The 21,581-nt window shown below is 41.0% G+C and overlaps 1 protein-coding gene across 2 annotated transcripts; it reads left to right on the top strand.

The window, feature by feature from the left end:
- Positions 1-1,134: 1,134 nt before the first annotated feature.
- Positions 1,135-20,121, top strand: NUDT4 (nudix hydrolase 4). Of its 2 annotated transcripts, none has more exons than XM_080659755.1 (5): positions 1,135-1,644; positions 12,418-12,528; positions 13,694-13,738; positions 16,490-16,574; positions 17,341-20,121. In XM_080659755.1, exons 1-5 carry the CDS (start codon positions 1,546-1,548, stop codon positions 17,541-17,543), a joined length of 543 nt encoding a protein of 180 aa, XP_080515881.1. In that variant the 5' UTR covers positions 1,135-1,545; the 3' UTR covers positions 17,544-20,121. The 2 variants fall into 2 exon arrangements, with proteins under 2 accessions (XP_080515881.1, XP_080515880.1); XM_080659754.1 differs by having other exon boundaries at positions 16,487-16,574.
- Positions 20,122-21,581: the final 1,460 nt, after the last annotated feature.

The following is a 21,581-nucleotide window of genomic DNA, read 5'->3' as shown; positions in this document are numbered from 1 at the left end:
GTAGGCCCTCCAGGAATGAGAAACGAACATTCAGATGCGCCTGGATCTAAGCTGCCTGGGCCGCCGGAAAGGGCAGGATGGAGTGGATTAGCTTCATTAACAACAGGCTTTGTGGCGCCTATCTTAGCCTTCGTGTGGCACTCTGAAATTTAAATGTTGTTTGACCCAAGGCCCTGGGAGACTTTACGCTCTCAAATAGCAGGCATCCCACTATATTTAGTGTTGTGGCCCCAGAATCTAGCTTACCTGTTACTTAGCATAAGACACACAAGAAAACCACTTAGTAAATATTAGCCATTGCCAGCATTAAGGAATGCATTCTGGAAGGGGGCAGATTATTTGAAGAAATGTTTAAGCTGGAGCTGACTTTTCACAGAATACAAACGACTCCTCAACCACAGATTTTTTTTTAAAAGGGGGGTGGGCCCTGACCGGTTTGGCTCAGTGGATAGAGTGTGGCCTGCATACTGAAGGGTCCCAGGTTCGATTCGGGTCAAGGGCATGTACCTCCCTTGCGGGCACATCCCCAGTAGGGCGTGTGCAGGAGGCAGCTGATCAATGTTTCTCTCTCATTAATGTTTCTAGCTCTCTATCCCACTCCCTTCCTCTCTGTAAAAATATCAATAAAATATATTAAAAAACAAAAAAATAAAAATAAAAAGGGGGTGCGAGGGATTTTCCTTCTCCCTTTCTTCTGGAAAACAAACAAAAACAATAAAACCTCTTAACCAACGTCTTCACCTCTCTAAGGCCTTCATTCTCTTCTCTCCCCACTTCTCGGGCGAATTCTGGACGCGTCTACCCAGGCACTGCGGAGCCGGCGTTCACCGCGGCGCCCCTTGGCCCTCCTCCCGGGTCGCAGCTCTGCCGAGGCTGTACGTTGTTAGGGTTCCTCTCACGGGTACGGTATTTAAGGTCCTTCCGGGGAAAGCCGCAGGGTTTATAAACAGGGAGGAAGGGGTCTTTACTTCTTTCCATTCACTGGCATTGTAGCGGGCCCTACCCTCCCGCGCTCGGCGGGAGCACCATCGCCGAAGCCGATTCTCGAGCGTCGAGGCGGGCCCCTCTTCCATCTCCCCTCCCCCGCCGCTCTGGGCGGCGCGCAGGCGCGTTGGCGCGCGGGGCGGAGCATGCGCGGGACGCTTAAACAGGGGCGGGGGCGGTGCTGCCATCGTCCAGTCTGAGCGAGTCTCCGCAACTGTCTCCTCGTGGTGCGACCCTCGAGCCTCGCTCTTCGCGTGGCGGCGGCGGCGACAGGAGAGAGCAGAAGCGAGCGGGCGGCGGGCTCCATGGAGAGCGGCGGACGCCGGATCAGAGGCGGCGCTTCCTCCCCGGCACCCGGGCTCCAGTGACCCGCGCTCGCGCCTTGCCCCGCGTCGCCGCCGGCTCCGGGACTGACTGGCTTTGCTGCCCACCCCGCGCCGTCGCCTCGCCTCCCAACACCCCTGCGCCCGACTCGCCTCGGCCTCACTCCCCGGCGGGGTGGCGGCGGCCGGACCCCCGCCGCGGCGTCTGGAGGAGCAGCGGCCGCCAGAGCCCGCCTCTATGATGAAGTTCAAGCCCAACCAGACGCGGACCTACGACCGCGAGGGCTTCAAGAAGCGGGCGGCGTGCCTGTGCTTCCGGAGCGAGCAGGAGGACGAGGTGAGGCCGGCGCGCACCGCCCGCGGGGCGCCGGGCCGGAGGGGGTGCCCCAGCTCTCCCCTCGCCCCGCCCGGCCCTCCGTCTGGCTGCCGGGCTGGGAGGGATTAGCCCCCCTTCCGCCCTCCCTCCTTCCTTCCTTCCTTCCTTTCTCTGGGTTGATTGAAGAGACAAAGGGGCTCGCCCAGCCTAACCTCCCGCTGGGACGTGGTGCGCACCGGAGGCCGAGCCGCCCCTGGCCCTGGGGAGCCCCGCCGTCCGGTCGCGCCTAGCCAGTCACCATCTTAACGTGCGAACCGAGCGTGAAGCCCGATGAATCTCGAGTGCTAATTGAGGGAGTGGAAATGGCGTGAGTGTTGCCGCTCTAGCCTTTCTGCCCCTTACATTTTCCTCTATATTACAACAGTTTGCGGTTTCGTATGAAATCTAGGCTGGTTTGTGGAATAGCCTAAGACCCCGAGCTTTCAAATAAAAGCCCATTCGGTCTAGTTCTGTTAGTCTCACTTTTTAAGTGGCTCGTTGAACTCATATGCACTTGTCATAATTATACTTGAATTGTTTTAAAGCCTCCTTTTAAAGTTGTCTGGTTGCAGAAAACTGGTTAGTGAAATATGTGGAATAACGCCAGAAGGGAGATGGATTAGAGGTGGACAAAGTTGCCATTTTCCAGACAGTCTCTGGCTCTCGGCATATTCATCAAAGCTTTTTTACTCGCTGTGTTTGGTTTCACATCTGGAGAGGAGCTGTCTTTCTTGTCCGAAGAGTAAGCAGTCAATCTATAATTTGTCCAGCTGCGTAGGGTTGATAGTGAGGTCCTTGAGTTTTCCCTCTTGGGCAGTTCGTACTTATTTCAGTTACATCTACTTAATTTAAAAATGGCTCACTGCTTTAAATTTGCCAAGGGCAATACTATTTTGCTTAGGGCAAGAATTTTTTAGCATTTCCACTCTAAAATGATTAGAGAGGGGAGAAATAGCATTCTGAGTTCTGCTCAGAATGTGCACAATAAAATACCAGGCTAAAGCTGGAGATGGGAATCTAATGGCTTCCTTATTGCTAGTCCCTGTAGTTAGGCGGAGTATGACATTGTGTACACCCAGTTCTTAGCATGTTAACAAAAATCAAAGTGCTTCAAAATGGTTCTCTTCCAAGTCTTGTTTTGTCTTTTTTTTTTTTTTTTTTTTTTAAATAAAGCAAGCTTTTTAGTGATATCAGTGCTCAGTTGGGGGATCTTTAAGTGTTAAACCTACGTTTTCAGAAGAAATTGGTCTGAGCTGGGCCTACTTAAGGAGAGCTCGAAAGTAAAAGGGGAAAGGTGTTTTAACATTTACAAAGTAAAATCAACAAGCATGAAATGTATTCTATTAAAAAAGATAAAAGATTAGAAGGTCCTTGAGGGAAGGACCACATGAGGATAAAACATCATAGCCCAAAGCAATCAAAATAGGTTAAGGATCTTGTCTGATCTGCTCACTATTGTGTAGTCACATTCTTAGTTGAGTGATTATAATGTGGAGGCATTGCCTAAAGACTTAACTTTGTTATATTTAACCTGCTTAGTGTTGGTTTATAGGCGAGAAGACTGTTGCAAAGCTTAAGTACTGACTAAGAAGAGGTCCCAGCTCATAGCAATTGGGTGCACACTATCTGCTGAATGAGTGAGATTTTGTGAGGCTGAGCTTGGAGGTTTTCCTGAAAGTAGTGACTTTGAAGTCTTGTCATAACCTGAACTTGGAATCCAGGTTTTGTAAAACACAAGCTCTAGGGAAAATATGGGAAATGGGAGGAAATTGAAATGGTCTGTAGTGTGTGAATGGGTAAAGCAAAGTCTGAGAACTTCAGAAGTTGCCTTAGTAAATAAACAAGGTCTTTTTGTGATGGGGAATTGTTTTTATTGTAATAAATGCTAAATTACTAGCCTCTATTTGAGTCAAGAGATTGGTGTCATTAGATAAAATGAAGTAAGGAGTAAGATTTGGAGAATTTATTAGATAAATCCATTACATAAAACTTTGTAAATTTGATCATTTCTGAGTTGAGAAGCCAAATGAATCACTTTGTTAGAGAATATGCTTCAAGGGAAGGCTCTGAATTCTCTGAAATGCACAGCCACTTTTAATATTTGGTTTAGTACTTCAGGATTATCTTCATTTCTGTAGTTGTATACAGTTGGGGGATCCTTCTATAATAAGATATTTATAGAATGAACCCTGTTAGTTACCTTTCCTGGACATCTTGGTGCTTTGCTATGAATTTTTCCCATTCTGTTGAAATTACATTGCTAGCTTTCCAAGACTAGAATACAAGCCATCCTGAACTCACCTCTCTTTAGCTAATAGATGAGATTTCGTTTCCCCCTACTGGGTTAAGAACACCTAGATCCTGAATGGGTGATTTAAATGTATGCTGTATTTTATGATGAGATGTTTACAGAATGTAAATTAAAATAGTAATTGCTGTTTGACCCCAAAAAACTATGCAGTGCAGTGATATGGTTGTCCCTATACTGAAGGAGTTCTCAAGTAGCCCTTACTTTTGAACAGGTTATTGTAGGAAAGAAGGTTGTTCTAACAAATCAGTCTTCTTTAGGGTGCTTTTATGTATTTGTTCATTTTATGTTTTTCTGCTCTGTGAACTAAGTTATAAACATTACATTTTTATGGGAAGAAATTAGGCAGCAGAAGTAATTTATCAAGGTCACAGAAGCTGGCAGATCATTTTGATCCCAGGTTCTTCTAAATCTGTGTTCATTTGATCATCTTCTCTTCAGCTAGTTGCTTCTGTGTGGAATCACCCTAAGTTTTGGCAGTTGGGGTTCTGGACAAGCCCACAAGTACATGTCCCATAGTGTAGTTGGGATACTGTGCTTTTGTGAATACATTCACAAAATGTAAAAAATAAATAAAAGGATTCCTTTGAACATACTGTATTTACATGTTTGATAGTTTTAACAGGGATGCAAAGATCAAGTGTCTGCTCCTAAGGAACATAGTCTATAGAGGTTAGATAAATGACTGATAAAAGGGGAGGGTGGTAGGGTGAAAGTGCCAGCAGCTACTCCAGGATTAAGTGTGAGTCATTTGGAGTTGTATTGCAGCTAGTGGGTAAGGAAGAACCAAGCATCACAGAGCAAGACTTGGGTGTTGCTGTGGTCTGGTTGGACTACAGTTGAGGACAGCATAGGACAAGTAGTTGAAAAACAGCACCTTAAATGTAAGTCTGAAGAATATCTAGGTAAGAAAAGAACTTTTAGTTTCAAACAAGTAACATAGAGCTTTTAGATGTATTCAAGGTTGAGAATGATCTGGCAGCAAAATAGGATAAAGTGCTAAAGGGAGAAATTACTTGATTCTGGGTGGGATCCAGGCACAGTTGTGAGTGGAAAACATTGAGAAAATAGTCTTAAGAACTGGCTTTTTTTAAAGAAAGGGCAATTTATTGTTGGGAGCGGGCAGAGCTGAGGGAGGGGGAATGCACAGCTACTTCCCCCATGCCCCAGAGACACTATACCAGTACTTCCACAGAGTGGGGAGGAGACTCAACCTGCCTCCTGGGTTGGCTTCCATTTTTATTTACTGCTCTCAATAGCTTTTAAGCTCCCTAAACCAGGGGCAACGTCTTCCAGAATCCGAATGTATATATCCCAAAATGTCTTGAGTTCTATGAAATCATACACTGAAACTAAGGCTTATGGGGAAAGTAGAGTCTAAAAACTATACAACTCTTGCCGAAACCGGTTTGGCTCAGTGGGTAGAGTGTCGGCCTGCGGACTGAAGGGTCCAGGGTTCGATTCCGGTCAAGGGCATGTATCTTGGTTGCGGGCACATCCCCAGTGGGAGGTGTGCAGGAGGCAGCTGATTGATGTTTCTCTCTCATCGATGTTTCTAGCTCTCTATCCCTCTCCCTTCCTCTCTGTAAAATATCAATAAAAAATATTTAAAAAAAAAACTATACAACTCTAAAACCAGAGCTCTAATAAATAAAAACAGTTATAAGAAATATCAGTGCAGTTAAGTCTCTACTAGCATTTTTACGTGTAGAATCATCAGGTGGTCCACCTTTTTCAGAGGTATATTCTGGGACTCATACTTCCTCAGAGATTTAAGTCTTTGAAGATACCTGATTCAAATGGAGACCACTTCATCAAAATGAAATAAAGATCCAAAAGTAGCATTTTCTAAACTCAGGGGAATGTCACTAACCTCTACATCTATGCCTGCAGATAGCAGGTGAAACATAAAGGGCAATTTGGAGTCACTGGCTGGAGAGAACTAGTTATCCTATGTACCTCCAGCCTCTGGAGGCATAACTGAATTGCATAGAATTTGAACTGCACTTTTAGTTTATACCCTCTTATTTTTAATCCAAACCCGAGGATATTTTTTTCCATTGATTTTTAGAGAGAGTGGGAGAGAGGTGGGGCGGGGGGGAGAAAAACATCTATGTGAGAGAGACACATCGATTGGTTGCCTCTCACACATGTTCTGATGGGGGCTGGGGTTCTAATCTGTAACTGAAGCATGTGCCCTTAACTGGGAATCTGAACCCTTGACCCTTTGGTCCTTGGGCCAACCCTCCAACCACTGAGCCAAAGGGGAGTTTACATGCTCTTCTTACATCTCCCCAATGAGAAGGATTTGTTGGGCAGTGTAAGGCACAGACTCAATAATATAGATCATTTTAATTCACAGACTCGGGGCTGTTTCCAAGTTGACCACTGTCACTACTTAAAATGAAAAATACTTCTATTCTAAATGTTTTAAACATTAGCATCTAAGAAAAAGACAAATGTGAGAAATGACTTTTCAGCAGTGCCAGGTGAGTGGTGTTTTATTCTAATAATCATCAATACATGCAAAGAGGGGTAAGGGCTATTAGTGTAGTAGGAGGAATGCTTATATGGAGGTGGTTAGGTTGGATTGAAGAGGAAGAATGTCTTCACTTTTCACCACTCTACCAGCATTGGCTTTAGAGTTTGAGTGCGATTCAAGTCTAATTCTGCACTCTGGTGGGTTGACAAGCCTCTTTTTTATAAACTTCTCCGGTCTTGGCTCTGGCTTATCCAGAACATTGAATGCCTACTTTCATCTGTCTTCTTGTCACTAAAGTGACAAATTGTCATTATTTTGGCTAATACTAAGTGTAATATACCTGGAAAGATAGTTGAAAAGAAATTTAAAACCTGTGAATTACCATGTATGGTTCTGTTAGCTGTTGATGTATCCTTACTGAATAAGCTTTTATAGCCTTTGTTTCTTCACTAATACCATTTTCAGAGCATTAATTAGCATGCTAATGCTATATTATAGATCCCAGAAGATTGAGGCTATTCTAGAAGAGTTTAGATGGCTTTGGGGGAGAGACTATTGAATAATAATACTTTGGGATGCAGTTCTATAGGTTTAGGTTCTTCCAGTGCATTGGAGGGTTGTTGTTTTTGCCATTAAATACATTTTTATTGATTTCAGAGAGGAAGGGAAAAGGAAGGAGGGTTAGAAACATCAGTGATGAGAGAGAATCATTGATCGGCTGCCTCCTGCATGCCCCACACTGGGAATCAAGCCCACAACCTGGGCATTTGCCCTGACACAGAACTGTGACCTCCTGGTTCATAGGTCAACGTTCAATCACTGAGCCACACTGGCCAGGTGTGTTAGAGGGGTTTTAATTGTCCTTGACTTTGCTTATGCTGCTCAGATTGATTGATTTCTTCTGCCCTGGCAAACCCATGCCATAGTTCTCTCTACTCTTGTCTATGGAGTATATCCCTCAGTTCTTTTTTTTTTTTTTTTTAAATATATTTTATTGATATTTCACAGAGAGGAAGGAAGAGGGATAGAGAGCTAGAAACATCGATGAGAGAGAAACATTGATCAGCTGCCTCCTGCACATCTCCCACTGGGGATGTGCCCGCAACCAAGGTACATGCCCTTGACCGGAATCGAACCTGGGACCTTTCAGTCCGCAGGCCGACGCTCTATCCACTGAGCCAAACCGATTTCGGCTATCCCTCAGTTCTTGCTCTTGCATTACCACCCTCCCCTTGCCCTCCTCTGCTCTACAAAACAGTTGTGGCCATGACCTCATTTGAACTCCCAGTACTGAAGATGAGTAGGCAAGTACTTAATGAAACATACTGGTTTTCAAATCTGTACCATCACCAAAGACTCTTTAGCAAATGTCTCTTTTATTTTTTTTATACATTCAGTTCTTTTTTTTTTAAATATATTTTATTGATTTTTTACAGAGAGGAAGGGAGAGGGATAGAGAGTTAGAAACATCGATGAGAGAGAAACATCGATCAGCTGCCTCCTGCATGCCCCCTACTGGGGATGTGCCCGCAACCAAGGTACATACCCTTGACTGGAATCGAACCTGGGACCCTTCAGTCCGCAGGCCAACGCTCTATCCACTGAGCCAAACCGGTTAGGGCAGCAAATCTCTTAAGCTAGTAATTCAGACATTGATCATTTCTGTACATAGGTATTAATTATTAATTTAAATTGATCATTTTTTAAATTAACGCTTTTTTAAAATATATTTCATTGATTTTTTACAGAGAGGGAGAGGGATAGAGAGTTATAAACATCGATGAGAGAGAAACATCTATCAGCTGCCTCCTGCACACCCCCTACTGGGGATGTGCCCGCAACCAAGGTACATGCCCTTGACCAGGATCGAACCTGGACCTTTCAGTCCACAGGCCGACGCTCTATCCACTGAGCCAAATCTGTTAGGGCAGCCGTGGGCAAACTACGGCCCGCGGGCCAGATCCGGCCCGTTCGGCTGTTCTATCCGGCCCGCGGAGCCGAAAGAGCGGAGGGTTCTCTTGCTCTCCCCTCTGCTCCTTTACTTTGAATTTATATTAGTTCACACAAACACTCCATCCATGCTTTTGTTCCGGCCCTCCGGTCCAGTTTAAGAACCCATTGTGGCCCTCGAGTCAAAAAGTTTGCCCACGCCCTAACCGGTTTGGCTCAGTGGATAGAGCGTCGGCCTGCAGACAGAGGGGTCCCAGGTTCGATTCCGGTCAAGGGCATGTACCTTGGTTGCGGGCACGTCCCCAGTAGGGGGCGTGCAGGAGGCAGCTGATCGATGTCTCTCTCTCATCGATGTTTCTAACTTTCTATCCCTCTCTCTTCCTCTCTGTAAAAAAATCAATAAAATATATAAAAAAAAGAAAAAGTTTGCCCACCCCTGGGTTAGGGCATGATCATTTTTTTTATATATATAGCAAAGATGGATATTTATTGAAGAACAAGTACAGACTCCCACATGGGGAGAGGGAAGAGTCCCACAGAATGGACTCCCAAATAGGGAGGGGGAGAAGGGTCCCTGAACTGACTCCCACGTGGGGAGGGGGAAGAGTCCCCAGGGCATGATCATTTTTTTTGAAAGATGCATTTTAAGTTAATAGTTTGATCCAATTTAATCATTTTTGGAATGTCAGTGCACAGTCAGTTCTTGGTTTCAGCTAAATCATTTGTCCAAAACATATATGGGCCTGTTTTCTTGAGGCTTTCTAAACAGTAATTTATAAAGGGAGATGTTGAACCATACAGGGGTTCCATGTCACTGACTTTGGAAGAGAAGTTTAGTCATGTTAATGATGTCCTGTAGATAAAGATTTGGTATTAAATTGGAAGCTTAAGTGTTAGTTTCAGAAAAGCAGATGCAGACTATACTAATGGGGTTTTTCTACATTATTAATCTTATGTAATTTAGTTTTTATCTTGGACAAATCCTATATAATAAAAGCCTAATATGCTAAGTGTCCAACCATTCATTCGACCTTTTGACCAGTTGCTATGACGCGCACTGACCACAAGGGGGCCAATGCTCCAAGCTTTAGGTTAGCTTGCTGCTTGGGTCTGACTGACAGGACTGGGCAAGATGGGGCTGCACACGCCCTGGAGCCCTCCCCAGCCCCGATCATGCACTGGTGGGGTCCTTTGGCCTGGCCTGCGCCCTCTCGCAATCTGGGACCCCTCAGGGGATGTCTGCAGGCCAGGCTGAGGGACCCCACTGGTGTACACCGGGCCTCTAGTGGGAATATAACGCTCATTGACATAGATACATGACACTGAATTTTATGTCTTTAGGACTCAAACATGAATAGCTATGGTTTTGAAACCATCTATTTATTTACTAAATGAAGATGTACTTTTCTGGTGGCTAGCCACCTGTACAATTCTGTCCCATTATGAAGGTAATCAAGGAAGTTACTTAGACAGCATAGAATTGTGTAGTAAGAATTTTATCCAGGCAATAGAAACCAAATTATCCCTAACCCAGACAAGGAAAAGAGGCCTCCAACTCTGCAGTCAGGACCAGTAGTTACTATTTATTTTTCCTTTGTTGTAAGATATAATGCTTGTGTGTGCCTTAAACATTTTTGTTTTAACTTAAAAACTTTGCCAGTCTTGATAATAGGGCAAAAGCCTTTTTTGTTGTTGTTAATCCTCACCTGAGAATATTTTTCCATTGATTTTTAGAGAGAGTGGAAAGGAGAGGGAGGGAAACATCAACTGGTTGCCTCCCACGCTCATAGGGATCGAGCCTGCAACCAAAGTATGTGCCCTTGACCAAAATCGAACCTGGGACCCTTCAGTCTGCAGGCCAATGCGCTATCCACTGAGCCAAACCGGCTAGGGCCTGGGCCAGAGCCTTTGATTACCATAGGTTCTTGCTTGATTTGCTTATTCTGGCTCTTTAATTCCAATTTTGATATGTAAGCCCTATTTGCTAATACTTAAGAAAGCTTAGCCTGGCCAGTGTGGCTCAGTGGTTAAGTGTTGACTTATGAACCAGGAGGTCACAGTTTGATTCCTGGTCTGGGTACATGCCTGGTTTCAGCTTGATCCCCAGTGGGGGGTGTGCAGGAGGCAGCCAGTGATTAGCTCTCATCATTGATGTTTCTATCTCTCCCTCTCCCTTTCTCTAGGAAATAAATTTTTTAAATGTTTTTTTTTTGTTTGTTTTTTTTAAGAAAGCTTACATTTAAGACATTTCATTTTATTTCACCAAAATTGCTGTATTTGGACGTGGTGGTACCCTCAATGTCAGCCATTAGTATTTTCTGTTTTAGCTAAGGCTTTGTCAACCATTGTGTCAATTTACAGTGCTCTCTCTCTGGATTTGCCACTGTGTGTCAGTTATTTACTTGAAGGAATGATGCTGGTGGGAGCAATAGAGTCCTATCCAGATCAAGAATGAGAGAAACAATGTTCAGACCCCTTCAGCATTAATTGATCACTGTTCTATGGTGATGGTGTGTCCATTGGCAAAGTTGTCTGCTTTTTTCAAATTGAAGTTATGTCTCTGAATCGGTATTACCATATCTTCTACTTCAACATTTTAGAGGTTTTAGGGGAAAGCTGGGAGTTGCCGAACTACTGTCAGCCTGGAACTTTACAGTTGGGGCAGGTTGAGTTCCTGGCAGCTTACTCAAGTAGGAGGTGAATATTGTGCTGTCTGTGAACTCTTCAGGCCATCAGTTCCTCTGGTCGGAGGGAGGGAGCTGGGCAGAGAGAACAACTGGCATGCATGTCAAAAAATCAGGACCCACACAGGGGATTAAACTTTGCTCTAAATTGATTTATCTTGTGAGAACTGTTTATATTTACTTGAAGGCAATATACTAAAGTAACATTTTCAGGTCAGTTAAGACATCTGTTATCTTAATAAACGTCATTTGGTTATTTATCATAGACTTTTTTTTTTTTTTTTTACTTGGGTGAACTTCAACCTAACTTAGCTCACAAATTTTTCATTTATAAGATTGATATGTAATACTTGTTTCAGGTACTACATATCTGAAAATTTAAAAAATAGTGAGCCTCTAAGATACTCTGTGATAAAAGCTGTTGTGTGTTTTTTAAGTGTTTGCACATCTCAAGCTTAATGATATTCTTGACTGAAGTCCACAGACTTTTCCTGTAAAGGGCCAGATAATCTCTGTCACTACTACTCAATTCAAGTTGTAGGACAAAAACATTCACATATAATATATAAAATATGAATGACTGGATTCTCATAAGATTTTATTTATGAACATTTGAAATTTGAATTTCATATAATTTAAAAATGTAAAAATAATTTGAAGTTCACAGACTGTATAAAAACAGGCAGTAGGCCATAGCTTGACAACCCTTTGCTAGATCATAAATTAAAACTGCCTGTTATCAAATGGAGCAACTTTTTCTAACTTATATAGATTTAGAATATGAAGGAGGCCTCTGTCTAATCTTAAGCATAAAAGGTAATAAGAATTCTTTATGTACCCAGCATTGGCTTTACATGAATTTCTCTATTCCTTTCTTACAGCATCTGTTATCTTATGAATATTCTTACATTTTATAGGTGAAAGAACAGGGTGACCTGCCTATGGTTACATATCCTTACATTTGGAAAAATAGTAAGATAATGTAACTGAAGAATAATGTATCTGACCACAAACCTCAGGGTGTACAGCTCTGGTGCTAAAATACTAAGTCTCTTGCTTTTATCCTTTGTTATCTAAAAATTGGAGAGTTTTACTAACTGAATCTAACAGCTTACATGATTTAATTGGGTAAGAATTATTTAGTGGTGAGATCGTGTTATTGTTGAATTGTGAATTTAGACATGGTGTTTACAAAGACTGTCAACTGCTTTTTTGTACTATAATGTGTTCTAATAATTTTAATGAAATTTAAAAGTAGGTTAGTCTAGAAGAGATTTACAATCTTGTAAAGGATTTAGAATGTTGCTTATATATGGTTATGTTCTTTTCAGGTGCTGTTGGTGAGCAGCAGTCGGTACCCAGACCAATGGATTGTCCCAGGAGGAGGAATGGAGCCCGAGGAGGAGCCTGGCGGTGCTGCCGTGAGGGAAGTTTATGAAGAGGTGAGGTGAACATTAGTTTGTATTTTCTCCTTTCACATAAACTGTATTTTGGGGTTTTACAGACAACCTTCTGGTTCACAAACAAGGGACTTTGTTACATACACTGAGGAGAAGTCAAGAAGGCAGGTCACATAGGTGATTTTTTGTTGTTGTTGCCTAGTTTAACATTTTAAAGCATGTGACTATATCTAGCATTTTGCTAAGCATATATTTTTTTCTACCTGGTAAAATAGAGCTAACATCAATGTGGAACATGGAATTGCATAGCAATAAGTCTGATCAGTGATCAATATATAACATGATGGCCTTGCCCAGAGCAAAGTTAGTATTACACTGAGCAAAAACATAAAGAGGTGTTAATCATGTGCTATGATTCTTTTTCAAGTAAATAAAAAACAAATTTGTTTTTATTTTACTTGTTTTGTCTGAAAATTCAATAAAATGGCACGCACAAAAGCATACGTGGCCTGCTTGTCTTCTTACACGTGATGATATACAACTTGCTTTTACTCACAAGCAAAACAGCATAGTAAGTGCCACAAAAAGTTATTGAACAACAGTTAAGAGTATAAATGGGAAAATAATGCTAAAGCTTTCATTGGGCCTTGGTGTGTAGTTGGAGGTTTCATAGAGATGGGTCTTGAAGGATTAGTGGCTTCCTAAGGGAAGAACACATTTGAGATAGAGAACACAAGCATGTACCAGTCTATTAGTTCACACTGACTTTCCAATCACTCCTGGTAACCGTAATAAGGACTCTGCCTGTAGAAGGAATTGTACCTCCTAAGGTGTGTGACAAAAGGAAGATTGGCCTAAATTTAAGAAGGGGGAGGAGTATTTATCAGTTCACAGAGAAAAGTCTGTTTTCATTCAGGAAGTTTGTCCAAAATTTGTAGGGAGTTAGTTTTTGGTCAGCTCTTGCCATTTCTTATTTAATAAGTGGCAATAAGTCTGATCAACAGGAAGTTGCATGTAGAGCAAATGAAGTCAATGTGTTATAGCAAACCACAGGTCGTGAATCTCAGCACATCAAAAAAGTCACAGAAGCAGGCTTAGTGTGGAAGGGACTAATGTGTTTAGATTTAAAAGTTGAAATAGAAAGTAATTTTCATATCAATTTTGTTATGAAAAGGTAAAATTTTTACATTGCATCTTTTTTCAATAGGCTGGAGTCAAAGGAAAATTGGGCAGACTCCTAGGCATATTTGAGGTGAGTTACCAAAGTAATCCTGGGGCCGTGGCTGGTGTGGCTCAGTTGGCTGGAGTGTCCTCTTGTGCATCAGAAGGTGGAGGGTTTGATTCCCAGTCAGGGGACATACCCAGATTGCGGGTTTGATCCCTGGTTGGGGCACATGTTTGGAGGGAAGCAATCAGTGTTTCTCTATCACATAGATCTCTCTCTCGCTCTCTCTCTCTCAAAAAAGTAATCCTTGGTTTGCTGATAAGAGAATAATTTCTTCCTTTAAAACTGTCAGTAGGCAAGTAAGTCATAAGCATTAGGAGGGAGGGAAGTAAAAACTACTTAACTTGCCTGTACCATGATGGAGAAACACTTGTCCCTTGGTTCACTGGATACTGTTTAGGTATAGACTTTTCAGGAGGTACAGTATCACCTAAGGGCTGAAGTCTCTTATGAAGAATGTCTGGAAATGTACCCTTACCATCAGCATATAACATTAGATGATATACAGAATGACTATCCTTAAAGGGCTGTGTGAGAATACAAAGCTCAGATACATAGAACAGGTGCTAAAAGCATAGAATTCTCATCTGTATAATCCTTTATTACTGAATGCAGCATGGAATTTATGGGGAGGGAATTTGGAAGTGGTAGTCTGTGGAAAGTAGGGGAAAATGTGGTCAAGTCATGAGGCCCAAGCTATTCTCAAATAGATATTCACCCAAGATTCAAGCCTAGATACATGGTATACCAGATACAGTGTGATTGTTTCCCCCAAGACACTACTTAAGGGTAGCTTAGTCCTTCTGATAGAACCATAAAATTTTTATTTGTGAGCCTTTTTATTTTTGTTTTAAATATATTTTATTGATTTTTTACAGAGAGGGAGGAAGAGGGATAGATAGTCAGAAACATCGATGAGAGAGAAACATCGATCAGCTGCCTCCTGCACACCTCCCACCGGGGATGTGCCTGCAACCAAGGTACATGCCCTTGACCGGAATCGAACCTGGGACCCTTCAGTCTGCAGGCTGACGCTCTATCCACTGAGCCAAACCGGTTCTGGCTATTTGTGAGCCTTTTTACAGGAATTTAGAAAAAATTCTGATTGTACAGTACTTGGTAGAATTGCTTCCCAGAATATAGTAATTATTGAGTAAAGTTCCATCATGTCACCCCAGTCAATTTAATAACAAAAAAAAGGAGTAAAGTTCTTAAGATAATGTTCCAACTTTCCCAGAATTCAGCACTTGCTTTGCCCAGTTAAGTAGCACTTTCTCCTGGTTAAACTAAAAAACATACTGAGTTTTCTATAATTCTGAATAGCCATGGTATAAAGAGCACATTTGTCAGTATGCTGACAAGATTTTTAAAACTTCTCACATTATGTTTCATTTTATTTTTATTTCATTTTTTTGTTAATCTTCACCCGAGGATATTTTTCCATTGAGTGGAAGGGAGAGGAAGAGAGAGAGAGAAACATCGATGTGAGAGAGACACATGGATTTGGTTGCCTCCTGCAGGCACCCCAACCATGGCCGGGAAACCTGCAACCAAGGTACATGCCCGACCTGAATTGATCCCAGGACTCTTCAGTCTGCAGGCTGATGCTCTATCCACTGAGCCAAACTGGCTAGGGTGAAAACTCTCACATTATAAACAAATGTTTATATAACATGGGAAGGTAATGGTATTAAATGCTTTTACTGTTTTATAGAGTACAATTTAAATTGTATAGAATTTAAACAGAAAATGGTAATCAGTATACTTTCCCCTTAGGAAATATAACAAAATTAGAATGGCCCTACTCATTCATCCTGGTGATTTCAATGCATTTGTGATCATAGCATAATAAAGATATTGATTTGCCAGGCACAGAATTAACAAGTTCTTAAGAATAAGGAACAATAATGTTTGTGAGAGATGCCTCTACTTTATTGCTGTTCTTACTCCTTTCCAAAGACAAAATACATTGTTTGAATGGATTACTCAGGTTATTTGTGGTAGGAAAAATTAGGGCAATTATCTCTAGTCCTACACTGTACCAAACAAGGCTAACTTTAGTTGAGATGAATGTGAGCCCCTTTGTCTTAAGGCCAACTTATGTTTAATTTTGAACCTAGAGACAAGACTAGGTGGCAGTTTTAATAATGGGTAAAGTTGAGGTTGAATATAGGACTGAAAATAATGTTCCATGATTGGGTTGACCCAGGTATTCTCAACCTTGGCTGTGCATAGTTCATCTGGAAGCTTTTAAATACCTAGGCCTCATCTCAAACTAAATGAATTGGTGTCTCAAAAAACCATTTGCCCTGGGTGATCTAATGGGCGACCAAGATTGAGAAGCCCTAGTCTAAGTTAGTAGAGCTGTGCTCTTGTGTGTTTTGTAAACCTCTGAGAGGAATGCTCTGAACTAACTGGGCATACTGCTCTACAGGTTGTGAGGGAAACAGTTTTCGGTGGTGTGGAAAGGCTATCAGTATTAGCCCCATGGAATAGGACCTTAAAAAAGGATAGGAATGTAGTTCTTCTAATTACTTACCTGATGGACAGAAATCAGAGTGCTAAAAGTTTAGTACTGGGAGCTAATTTCACCACTTTAATATTTTGTCTTACATAAACTCACTTCTGTGCTGGATTATACAACTGAGTATACTTGCCCATGTTGGTGAATAGGCTATGCTAAATCAGCAGTGTGCCACAACTGATTTTTTCCCCTTAAAAGTATGTACATGACTAGTTCCTGTAGATTAAAATGCTTTTCTTTTTACATTCAAGCAGAACCAAGACCGAAAGCACAGAACATATGTCTATGTTCTTACTGTCACTGAAATATTAGAAGATTGGGAAGATTCTGTTAATATAGGTAAGTTTCCTTTTCCTTTTGCTATCGGAATTCGCTTAATTCAAATACTGCATACATGCCCTAGCTCAGTGGTCGGCAAACTCATTAGTCAACAGAGCCAAATATCAACAGTACAATGATTGAAATTTCTTTTGAGAGCCAAATTTTTTAGTTAACCTTCTTCTAACGCCACTTCTTCAAAATAGACTTGCCCAGGCCGTGGTATTTTGTGGAAGAGCCACACTCAAGGGGCCAAAGAGCCACATGTGGCTCGCGAGCTGCAGTTTGCCAACCACTGCACTAGCTGGTTTGGCTCAGTGGATAGAGCATGGGCCTGCGGACTAAAAGGTCCCAGGTTCTATTCCAGTCAAGTGCATATGCCTGTGTTGTGGGCTCTATCCCCATTAGGGGCATGCAGAAGGCAGCCAATCAATGATTCTCATCATTGATCTCCCTCCCTCCCCCCCCTTCCTCACTCCCTCCCCCCACTTCCTCCCTCCCTCCCCCCCTTCCTCCCTCCCTGAAATCAATAAACATATATTTTTTTAAAAAAAATACTGCATACTTATATCCAATTTTCATCTTAAATTATTTTTGGTTACCTTTCTTTTAGAGAAGGGAAGATCAATGTTTGAATTATTTTAAAATTCTTAAACATACTGTTGTCTAAGCCATTCCAAAAAAAGTCATTTGTGAAGGAAGAGTGAGGAACATTATTAACAGGATATGGCTTACTTTTTAAATTTGGCTTTATTTTATAGTAACCAATGTCATTACTGTTTTCTAGGAAGGAAGAGAGAGTGGTTCAAAATAGAAGATGCTATCAAAGTTCTCCAATGTCATAAGCCTGTACATGCAGAGTATCTGGAAAAACTAAAGCTGGGTTGTTCTCCATCCAATGGAAATTCCACAGTCCCTTCTCTTCCAGATAATAACACCTTGTTTGTAACTGCTGCACAGACCTCTGGCTTGCCATCTACTATAAGATAGAATGTGCAATCTCATGGGGAGAGGCTTCTCTATTTTCCTTGGCAAACATCTGAATGACGCTTGCAAACTGTCTGAATTTGCCATACAAGGTTTTCAAACAATTTGCATGTTTTTCAGATGCTTTGAATCTTTTTTTTAATAGTGTAAAATATTTTAATAAGCCAAAGCCATGTGGAGTTTTTTTTTAGATGCCTTAACTGTGCCCCGACCCTCCCACCCTCCATGTTTATTTTGGTTGTCTTTTTTTTTTTTTTTTTTTTCTTCAGTTTTTCATCCATTTGATGTCAGTCTGTGGTTTCTGTCAGATCACCTTACTTGTGGGTATGTTTTACCACCCCCTCCAATTTGTTTTCTCATTCACAGCATTAATATATTCAACAAATCCTTCTGTTGTGGGAATTTACAAAAATAATTCTTGATATTAAAGGAAAACTTTTTCAGAGTATCACAATTTTAATTCATAAATTTCATATTTGGACTATTTCTGTATGGCCCAATATTTTGACAAAGGACCCAATTTGCTATTTTCAGGAATTTGCCAACTCATTTGTTTCAATTTTTACAACTGGTATTATGTCACTAACATAATTCCCCTATTGCTCAATAGTCCTTTAACACAAAATTCTAACTCTATATAGTTGGCAATTTTTAGGGAGGTATTTATTGTAAGCAAAACACATGTAGCAAATACATCATCATATCATGAAATCTGGATTCATGGCATTTGAGTTAGCACATCCAATTGCCAATTCCCTTTATCCATAATCTCTTTACACCGAATATCTGAGAACCAAATTTCCCTCAATGTAAATTGCTTTTTAAAAATATATTTTCAGTTTTTGAATTTAGTGACACCTCTTCAAACTTGTTGGTCACCGATAACCCACCTAGGTTTGGAATCTATAACCTCAAATGCCAGTCAGTGACGACGGCTTCACAATTAAAATGGCCTTCTTGCTGTTCAGCTGTTACAGACTTAGATTGTTAGGGTACCTTTAGAATGTCTAATCTTTTATAGGTTGTCAATAGGTACTATTTATCATATCACATACTTTTGGGGCACTGGAACATACCAGAACTAAGAATTATTTTGTCTTATATTTGTCTTTATATGTATTAAAATCAAGAGTCCTATCTAAAATATATAGGTACCTTTTCTGAAACACCTGTATTTCTCCCAAACAGGCCAGGAATAAGGTGGGAGGGAAAACCTTTGAATAAGATGTGGGGTGGGGGATGAAGGCAAGATCATTCTGTATGTAGACATTAGCCTTTTGTAAATATTGTAACTGGTGAGTATAAAGTAGAAAATAAGTATAGTTATACATTTGTCCTACAAATTATTAACCTTAAAAATATAATTGCTGCTAAAAATAGAGTGCTGTTACACTTGAGGAATATTGGTGCCACTTTATAAAAAGATCTTGTGCCATAAATGCAGATGAACTAGATATAAACATTAGTTCACAAATTAATGCTGTCAAAGGAATGAGTAAATTAACCATTGACACTTCATTCTAAATTATGTGGTGTGGTCAAACACAATCATCCAGAATTTTTGTTTTTCTTTGTACAGAGGTTATGTATTCTGGGTGTTTAAATTCCACAGATGGACACTTTCTATCAATCTTCAATGGACTAAGATTTTTGTTCTCAGTAATCTCTGAAGTTTCTTTAAATTACATACTTAACACAGCAGAGAAACTGGATTGTTTTTGTATATAGGACTGTGTTCACCTGAAATGCTGTCACAGTGCTTGTGGGGAGGGGAAGTGGGTTATCTTGTACATGACATTCTGAGAGTTAATGCATGAAATTATTTTATAAGCTCTTAGACTATGTATTTGACCTGTAAAATATGTACAGTATTAATGTCAGCCATCTCTTAAAAGTGAGCCTATAAATATTGTTGTATAATTTTCTTTGGTCAGAAACATTTTGACGAAGCAGTGCCACTCGAGTCAGGATTTCTTCAGTGCCATTTAGCAAACCAGCTGTCTTTAGTCTATGCAACTAGCAGAAATTTGAATGATGCAACAGAAGATTTACAGTTGTCACGCTTTAAATTTCTTTGCTATTCTTCTAGAACCCAGTCTAGCAAAATTAAAGGATGGGCCCTAAGGGTTTATTTCTGTTCAGAGAAAAAGCCTACGTTTTCAGGCTCAACAGTTGAATCTACTATGGATAATAAAAAGTGTCTACTTATCTCAACCCTCTAAAAGGGAGTGTTGGGATTGTCATTTGGCTTTCTGTGGGGTACTTGGATAAAATTGGACAGCTAAAATTTTCAGTCCCATGTGCCTCCTAATTAAAGTTTGTAAATTGACTTGCAGACACAAAGTAGCAACTAGCCTGCATGTTGTTGGGTTTTTGGTTTTTGTTACAGATGAAATTTTCCAACCAGACAGCTATTCAGTTTTCTGGTGTTGACCACACAGTTGTATAAAGAAGCAAAACTGAAGGGGGGTGAATGTTGTATACACTTGAATTGCTTTGCATGGTCTCATTGAGATAATTGGTGTAAGAATCTTGACTTTTTTTATATTTGGAAACATCAAATAAAAATGGAAATAAAGTATCTTTTGTTTTTTTAATGTAAGACCATCCAAGAAAAAACTTGTCTTGCATTCCACAGTATTATTACTCTTCTCCCACTGATGGTCATATATGTTATCTCAGTAAAAGTACATTTATACACTTCACTTTATGATTAACTGGGTTATAAAAGGAACTGGTCACCAATAAGATGTTGCCATTACTCTCCCAATGGATATTTCCCATCTTCTTACCAGGGGTGGGCAAAGTTTTTGACTCGAGGGCCACAATGGGTTCTTAAACTGGAGCGGAGGGCCGGAACAAAAGCATGGATGGAGTGTTTGTGTAAACTAATATAAATTCAAAGTAAAGGAGCGGAGGGGAGAGCAAGAAAACCAGACAGAACAGCCGGATCCGGCCCGCAGGCCGTAGTTTGCCCAAGGCTGTTTTAGACAGTAGCCTAATGGTGCATGGCGGCTATGGCTGTCTTATAGCACTGTTCCCCTGCCCTAATCGGGTTCTGCTATAATTATTTCAATGATTTTCAAGAGCTCTTCATGTACTCTATTTTGCTGTAAGGTGTTACAGATGCTTTCTACACAATACCATCGTTTTAATTATTTTACTGTTTAAATGGGTAGCTGGCTACAGGTGCCCTGCCAGCCATATTTCCCCAACCAAGACCAACTTTAGAGTCCTTACAGAAAAGTTCTACTCAAATCTCGTTTATATTGTAGGAAAGGGGCCCAGCCGGTGTGGCTAAGTGGTTGAGCATTGACCTGTGAGCCAGGTCAAGGTTACAGTTAGATTCCTGGTCAGGGCACATGCCCAGGTTGCAGGCTTGATCCCCAACCGATCAAGGATTCTCATCATTGATGTTTCTATCCTTTTCTCCTCCCTCCCTCTCAAATTTTTTTTAAAAATTGTAGGCAAAGAGAAAGTTTGGCATTTTCCAGTATTATTTTCACACTGAAATACAAGAATTCTCCACAGATCTCTAAGCAGAATTCTGTAGACAAAAGTGACAGGGCTAAACAGTTGACTTATTATACTTTTTAATGAGTTTGTTATAGCTAGAATGTTTCCATAGTTGGTTTTGTCTCAAAGTTTCCAACCAACACTTCCATAAATTCTTAACCCATACAATACTCAGGATCTGCTTTATGTCTGGCGATGATGCTATAGCACAGAACAAGTTTCTGCCCCCAAGGAACTTATATTTAGTGGAGTAGAGAAGATTTCCCTCACCAAATACTTTGCTCCACAGCTCCATATAAAATGTTGCTATTTGGTGGAAAAGTGATTCTATCCTTGGTGCTGCTTTGCTTTTCCTCCTACTTTCAATACCTTCCTGACCAGTGCCATTGGCTAAGTTATAGGAGTAAGATGGGAAGGCCCTCGCCTATCTTAGAGCAAAGGCCCAAATTTACTCAAAGGCTCCATGTCTTTTTGCCAGAAACTAGTCTCAAATTCCTGTATTTGATGTAATTTTAATTGTGACCC

This window comes from Plecotus auritus, assembly GCF_963455305.1.
Source record: "Plecotus auritus genome assembly, chromosome: 3".
Taxonomy (NCBI): domain Eukaryota; kingdom Metazoa; phylum Chordata; class Mammalia; order Chiroptera; family Vespertilionidae; genus Plecotus; species Plecotus auritus.
The sequence above is the reverse complement of the archived record's forward strand: the minus strand, read 5'-3'. Positions and strand labels throughout refer to the sequence as shown.

Bases quoted from the DNA above. Each gene is read 5' to 3' on its own strand.
- NUDT4 (XM_080659754.1), top strand. From the start codon at position 1,546: ATGATGAAGTTCAAGCCCAACCAGACGCGGACCTACGACCGCGAGGGC. The intron at 1,645-12,417 runs GTGAGGCCGGCG...TGTTCTTTTCAG, and splicing joins GGAGCGAGCAGGAGGACGAG to GTGCTGTTGGTGAGCAGCAG. The intron at 12,529-13,693 runs GTGAGGTGAACA...TTTTTTCAATAG, and splicing joins TGAGGGAAGTTTATGAAGAG to GCTGGAGTCAAAGGAAAATT.